General features: G+C 44.5%; 1 protein-coding gene across 1 annotated transcript; it reads right to left on the minus strand.

Annotated features, from left to right (window-relative positions):
• Positions 1–18: 18 nt before the first annotated feature.
• Positions 19–7,311, minus strand: LOC109511421 (protein CYR61-like). The gene is made up of 6 exons (XM_019862511.1): positions 7,126–7,311; positions 5,637–5,850; positions 3,390–3,643; positions 2,696–2,840; positions 2,079–2,257; positions 19–704 (listed from the first exon to the last, which is right to left on the minus strand). Exons 1-6 carry the CDS (start codon positions 7,180–7,182, stop codon positions 390–392), a joined length of 1,164 nt encoding a protein of 387 aa, XP_019718070.1. The 5' UTR covers positions 7,183–7,311; the 3' UTR covers positions 19–389.
• Between the last annotated feature and the right edge of the window lie 306 nt (positions 7,312–7,617).

Consider the following 7,617-nt stretch of genomic DNA (forward strand, 5'->3'; position numbering starts at 1 on the left):
GGGGGGAACCCCCCCCCCCCCACCACCTGAAAAAAAAATTAATTCAGGGTTCACTGTACACCACAGAAAAATTGTGTGAAACCCACTTAACATATTAGGTCCTTTTGCATTGCCGCTGAAGTTCAAAGTCAGTTTTCAAAGTGCCTTGCAAAGCATTTCCTCTTGCGGCCGGCCTGTCGGGAGGGTCTCAAAATATCCAAGTCGGAATAAGCACGCTTATCCCTCGTGAAGGAGGGAAGTGTCCGGGGCTGCATCAGGGCTTTAATTTAGCTCCCACGTCTGAACAAAGGCACCCTGGGCCACACACACACACACCAACCAGGGCCCTTCCTCCCATCCACTGTCAAACCTGGCACGTCATCGTGCTCCGCATCAAAACTGAAATAAAATCACTGTTTGTCTATGAATTTGTACGTGTCACCGTGCATCCAGCGCTGCGGCGGCAGGGCCACGTCGTTCAGGTGGCCGCAGGCCTCCTCGCTGCATTTGCACGACTGGATGAACATGGCCGACTTTCTCAGGCGCTGGCCATCCGGGCAGGCCAGGTCGATTGGCAGGGTGCGGGTGCGGCGCGGCGAGCAGCAACGTCCGTCCCGACACTGGCCGCAGAAGTTGGGCCGGTAGAGGCGCACGCTGACGCACTTGCCAAAGGACAGGCGGAGGGGCGACGGGGATTTTTGCATGGCGGAGCACTTCCTGCCTCTCTGCAATCGGAAGGATAACGACAAAACTACGTTACAGCACTGTTTTAATTTCTAACCATATTTAGATAAAATATATCACTTTTATTAAAAATATGTGTCCCTGAAAGGGTTAAGATCATTTTCACTAAAATACACAAGTCAGATGATGATGTCATTTTTCTTTTTTTTTTTAAGCAACAGCCAAATTTAGCAGCCTCCCAACATGCCATGGACATTGTTCTATCATTGCCCCTGACAGCAGAGTCTTCAAGCTAAGCAAGCATGGCAAAGAGCTCCTGGTGTTTGTCCAACATGGAGAATTAATATAGACCCACCGCACGGAGCTTAGCTATGGACAGTTGCTTGGCAGGAATGCCGTGGCTGGCTGGAGGCTGCTTATATGGACTAAAATTAACTCAAACACAGCAGCAGAGGAAATCAGCTCTGTGCAGTATAATTAGCACCGAGAGTGGACATCAACACACACACACACAAAAAAAAAACATAACGAGACAAAACAGAATAGTTCTCAAACTTTTTGGGATCCTGGACCTCTGAACCTGAAGTATAACCTGATTCTAAAATTGAACAAATCATACAATTTGTCCTGACAACCCAGCCGCGGGGGGGGCAATGCCCTCCCCTGGGGGTGCACTGTTCCCCAGTGCCGGTCCCAAGCCCGGAGAAATGGGGAGGGTTGCGTCAGGAATGGCATTCGGCGTAACACTTTTGCCCAGACGACCATGCGAGTTGGTAGGACGGTTTACAGGGGCGGATGGAAATTACTGACTCGCTGTGGCGACCCCTGAATAGGGATGTGCCGAAAGGAGAAGAAGAAGATACAATTTGTCCTGACCATGGTTCGAATAGTTCTGGATTTTTAGTTACTTTTGATGTTTTTTTTTTTTTTAACCCTTTCAGGGACAGAGGTTACTGCAGTGGACAGCTTATCATGGTATCAGGTTACAGTGCGCATGAAAGGGTTAAATTATCTGCCCTATTTGTCGAGTGCAAGATAAATAAAAAATGAGGTCACTCAGTATTGGGTATCATAATTTCCAAAGGACTTTTTTTTTTCGTTTCATGAACAAATTTTTTTTCCTCGTTAGTTTTCGATAATAATCTTGGTCCTGACTTTTCCACCTTGGAGGTGCCCAGACGGATTTATTTATTTTTATGCAATGGCAACAGGCTAAAAGCCAGAAAGTGGGTTTGCCCTCAAAGTCAAACAAGGACAGATAAGAGGTTGTATGATTTTCTGCGGTCACATGTTATCATAAGGTGTGGAGGTTAATTCTTGGCGAGAGATAAGCGGCGATAAGAGCTTTTTTATCCTCACTGTCGTTGCCGATAATTATACATACATCAACTGTAAATATAATCCCTCAAGGTTACCTTGCTCGGAAGAGGCTGCGTGGCGCTGCAAGGCCGCACTGTACACAGTCTGGTCTCTCTCTCCAGCTTGCACTGGGGGTTCTTGTTCGAGAGGCGGGAGGAGATGCCCGTCCCGCAGCTCCGCGAACACTGGGACCAATCGGTGGTGAGGATGTGACACTTCTTCTGGTTGCCCCACACTGAAAACAATCACAGAAAAATATGCCTTGAGATAAAAGAGTGTTTTGACTTCACAGCGATTTCCTTGCAGCGGAAGGCTCAGATCAGTAGGTGGCGGCAATGAGCCGTGACGCTGCCCGGAGACCACGCAGAGGAAGAACAACGAAGGACAATACATTAGGTACAGTCAAGGATCGTTTCATGTCGGTGTTTGCAATTTTTTTTGGAAAGCGAGAGAAGTGTACAACTTTTCAATGTGAGAGTCTGGATTCTGCAAAGCAAAATTTCGGGTCACTGGTGGAAAAACAAAAAAAAATCATTTTGACTTTCTTTTGGAATATGTTGGGCTATAATATTGAGATGGTTGATTGAGGTTTTTCACAATCCTACAATGATCAACATTGTCATCATGAAAAGCACATTCATAGCAATCAGCCAGATGATGTTGTCTCTCTCACCAGGTAGGTATTTGTAGCCACGTTCAGCCTCCCAGCCAGTCGTGTGAAGGGGCACAATCTCATTGGTCGCCGGAAGATCGTTTTCATGAGGCCGAGGCGTGGGTCGGCGCTGTGGTTTGGGTTGCAGTCGTTTCGGAAAGGTCATCTAATGCACAAAAACGCCTTTGAGATGGTGCGAGATGGAAAAACCCCTACCTGACTCGTAGTTATTTGATATGAGTGAATACCAATATCTAGTATCGGGCCGATACTGGCCTTATTTTAAGGCATCGGATATCATGGAAGCTGCCGATACCATCCACAAATACTTAAGGCAAAAAAAAAAAATAAACATTTTAATATCTGGTATCGAGTAGGTACTCCTTTGCAGTAGTTGGTGTGTATGGCGGTCGTTTCACACAACTGTGAATCATTTGTGTCAGAAGTAAAAGATCCTTTTTGCAATTTGTTGTCATTGTGTCAAATAACATTTTATCAAAAATGTTTTGAAACAATTTTATCATTACAGTGTGCAGTACAGACATAACAGACCCAAGTAATGTTAGCAGCAACGTTCATACAAGTTGAGAGAGCGATATTATTGGCAAGGTTGGGTTGCCGTGGGAATGACAGCAATCCAATCGTTTCTTTCTTTTTTTTTTTTTTGAAGTACAGCAGACTACAAATAATTATAAAGATGAAAAAAAAAACAAACCTTTGGGTTGTGTTTGTTTGGAAGGCGCCAGATGTCTTTGTGGCAGTCCACGGTGAAGCAACACCGGCCGGGCATTCTGACCAGCTGAGGGAAGGGGCACGATGGCGACGCCGGTGGAAGGTTGTGGTCACAAAGGGGCGCGCAGCCCACGGCGCCATCCAGGCAGGTACACTGGTGCTTGCAGCCCACGCGGAAGCTCTCGCCATTCTGGTAGATCCTGCCGCTGTAGTCGCACGTGCGTCCTTCCGATTTGGCTGGAAAACAGTTATATGGGGGGGCGGGGTGCAATTCTTAAAGAGGACATACTATGGAAATTTGTTTTAATTATAAATACAGTGGTGCTAATGAGCATATTTGTCGAGGTGCTTTGAAAGAAAGCGCTTGTGCGCATATTTCTTTGCCCAGATGTGATTTCATGCGACATGCGAGTATGCTAGCTAATACTTTTGATGAGCCTCATCTGATGGCGGCGTCTTTGTGTTGACAATTTTAATTCATGAATAAGGCTTTTATATACCACGGCTTCATGATCGTGTACATTTTACAGTAGATGCACGGTGTTGATGCTTTATGATCATCTCCATGCTAAGTGCTTTGCTGGCACCTTGGTGCATCCATCCACACACACACACACACACACACACACACACACACACACACACACACACACACACACACACACACACTCAAAACCATTTTAGGAGGGCGGCAATTATGCGGAGATTTCGCTATTTACGGGGGATAAGGACTGAGCCCTGGCAGTCTATACCATTCATTCGCAGTCTGGATGAGGCGATGCAAACATTGCGTTCTCTGGAAGGAGTCCTAAGGTCTTCAATAAGACCATAAAGCGCTTTGTTTTTTTTTGTATCCAATTGGAACACTACCTCAAATCTTCAGTCCTATTTACATTTATTCATGCACTTTTCAATATTTGTGAACTCAATGCAATAGTTCCACATTCCATCAATTGCCGACGTATCCAAACTTTAGGGAATACCTTTAGGGAACACTGTTGGATTAAAATGACCCAAAATGGGTTAAAAATAGCAGCAGTTTTAAGGGTGTAAATACATTATAGCCACAAATTCACCAACTTGTGATAAGTGGGGCAGATAATGGGTGGACTGTGGATGGATGGATGAATGAATGGATGCATGTCATACAGAGTCAGCTCGGTTTACCGCAATTCTACATCCTTTATGCAGTTTTGACCAAAGAATATCAGAGACCTTTTATTAAGACACACGGGGCCCTTCTAAATTGTGAAATAAATGGCATAATGTGTCATTTAATAGAAATGACTCACATCCAGAGAACTATGACTTGTTAAAAAAAACCCAAGATTATTCACCCGGCATTAAGGCATCAAAGACACATGGTCACCTCTGAGATGCACGACGAGAATTCAACCAAGCGTTCATTTAAGCACTGAAATGTGACTCTTGTGACATACGGCACAATAACTTTGCATGGCAACGACGTTTTAGACTGAAAGGTCAGTGGATCTGAGGAGACAGGAAGTGTCAGACTACTTGTCTCCGAATTGAGAAGGACCTGCTATTCATAGTTTGTAGCGCAGCTCTGGCATGAAGCTTATTTTTATCTCCATTACTTTTGCTCCCATTAAGCATCTCGGTCATGTTTGTGCTTACGCGGGGCTTACATACTGTCGTGTGTACTGCTGGCTCACCGACATGTGGCATTGTCTTTTGGCTTTCACAACCCTTTGGGATGAGAGAGTTTTATGGGGTCACTGAACTCAAAATTCATCTCACTTCAGAAAGTAGTTTGGCAAAGAGTAAACAATTTATCCCAAAAAAAGAAGCTTCGGGGTGTTTAATGTCACACAAAACTTAAAACAAATGACCTACGATGACAATTACCTACGATGTCGTGAAAACAACATCGCTTTGTCTTCAGAAAGTCTGCAAAGGCTGATGCTAACACACGGTGCAAAAACGCCATTGACAGGTTAACGGTTCGCATCAATAGTCGCGGTTTTAGACGCCACAGACATTTGAAAATAAAGAGTGGAGCAACACTTTTAGACAAGGTTATAGTATGCGTTTATCGGTGACGTTGGGCAATGCTAGCTAAATGCATCAACAAACATGAATATGGCGCTCATCTATGATACGCCAAGTCACATCCACAGTCACTTTTGTTTAAAAGGGCATCAATTAAGCAAGAAAGCAACACAGTTTGGGGATAATTTGTCTATCCTGTATATATTTGCCGCCTTACCTCGGCACACGCCCCAAGCCTGTGTGATGTCGTTGCCGTAATTGCACTCCAGCCCTTTGTGATGGTCGCAAGGCTTCATGGAACTGCAGTCTTGGTTAAGCTGCGCGGCGCACACCTTGCAGCACCCGCATCCATCTGGCACAGTGCTAATCCCCGGAGGGCACACCGGGTGGCCCGCGGGACACTCACATGTCGCGGGACAGATAGCTATCACCTGGAACGACCACATTGTCAGACAAGGGACAGAAACATCAAGACCAAGTTTAAATGACAGAAGCATGAGAACAAAAAGTGCTAAGGCAGATAGATAAGGGGTTTGTGTCATTTATTTTTGTCACATTACGTTCTGACGAGGAACTGATCGAGCGCTATCATGCTAACAGTTGTTGGGCTATGATATAGCAAGTAAACAACCTGAGCAGAGAGAGCGTTTAGGCCACACGTGTCAAAAGCCGGTCCTCGTGGGTCACTAACCTACATGTTTAGGATGTTTCCCTCTTCTAACACACAAATCAAATGATCACCATCATTAGTAGCCTCCTGCAGAGCTTGCCTAGCAGGTATTTTAGAATTGATGAAAGGTGAACATGCGAACAGCTTCTGCGCTAACGTATACCGAAATAGCAACCAATTAGCAAAAGCAAAATATACAGAGAAAGTTACCATGGTGGTAACTTTCTCTGTATATTCGAGACGTGTTGGGGTGCCCCTGTGCTCAACAAATAAATATTCCGTCTCCTCAGCTTTCTAAAAAGACTTGACTGGTACTGTGTGACAGGATAACCTTCCCTTCCACTTGGTGTCACTTGAGAAATACGTTTCCTCGAAACCTGGCATGAGCCTGCGCTATGGTAGCCTAAAAGTGACAAACAAAATACCCAGGGCAACGACACGGCAAAAAAACTGGGGATTGCACTAACATAAGCCTTGATGTCAAGTAGGGGGCCGCAAAGTATCATCCTGCGGTCTGCAAATGACCCCAGGGCTGCGAGTTTGAGACCACTGGTCGAGACAAACATTTGTTAACAGAATTTTGAAATCTGCAATGAACTTATCAACCATGTTTTTGGAATATGGGATGAGGCCAGAGTACCGGTAGGAAACCCACGCCTGAATAATGAATGATTCAAACCCAGAACCTAAATTGTGAAGCAGGTGTACTAATTATTTGGCAGATTTGCTGCTGCGCTGTATTGCAGTTTGTTGTAAAGTTGGTGAACTAAGGTCATGAGAACCAGGATGCGTATAACTGAGTTACCTAAAGTGTATTCAACACAAGAACCATAGACATAAATGATTTGATGATGCTATCCCACCCCCACCCCCCAAAAAAAAAAAAAAACAAACTGGAAAGGACATAGAGTAACACTCATTGTGACTCACAATTTCCATTCTCATCCATAATGTTGCATCGTTGTCCCAAAGCCAATCTGTCTCTCAATGTACATTTAACACATAAGCTTCAGTGAGGAGAAAAAAAAAATACTACCTGTGAGATGAAGGCTGTCGTCATCAAAATAAAATACATTGCATAATCCATGCTCATTAAATAAGGTTCATGTATTTATGTATATCTAATTTCAAAGTCAGCTCCACTAAAGAATAGTCAGTCCTAAATAGCTCAGTCCCTTTTCGGGTCTTTGTCCAAGTGTTCCCCTCCGGGGACAACCAACCTAAACACCTCTTTATACCACCTGACAGGGCCCGCCCCCTCTCCTCACGGCTAGCCAATAGATGAGACGGCCATTCCAAATGGGTGTGGCTTTACCCCAGAACTAATTTTCTATTGGGAATGAATAGAGCCATTCATAAAAAAAAATAAATAAAAAATTGTAGGGCCACTCTCTTGTGTTTATTTTATGGGTTAAAAATTAAAATGTAACAGGCCCTTTCAAGTCACATTCCTGCCTTTGTGGCCAACACTCTGCAAGAGCTGAGTAAATATATTCAGCTGGTAACATTCAGGAGACCTCCACCTTCG

This window comes from Hippocampus comes, unplaced genomic scaffold (genome assembly GCF_001891065.2).
Source record: "Hippocampus comes isolate QL1 unplaced genomic scaffold, H_comes_QL1_v1.1 scaffold7, whole genome shotgun sequence".
NCBI classification, from domain to species: Eukaryota; Metazoa; Chordata; class Actinopteri; order Syngnathiformes; family Syngnathidae; genus Hippocampus; species Hippocampus comes.

Excerpts from the sequence above, each read along its gene's own strand:
- LOC109511421 (XM_019862511.1), bottom strand. The coding sequence starts at position 7,182 with ATGAGCATGGATTATGCAATGTATTTTATTTTGATGACGACAGCCTTC. Across the intron at positions 5,851-7,125 it reads CGACAGCCTTCATCTCACAG|GTGATAGCTATCTGTCCCGC; the intron begins GTAGTATTTTTT and ends TGGTCGTTCCAG. Across the intron at positions 2,841-3,389 it reads CAAACAAACACAACCCAAAG|ATGACCTTTCCGAAACGACT; the intron begins GTTTGTTTTTTT and ends TTTGTGCATTAG.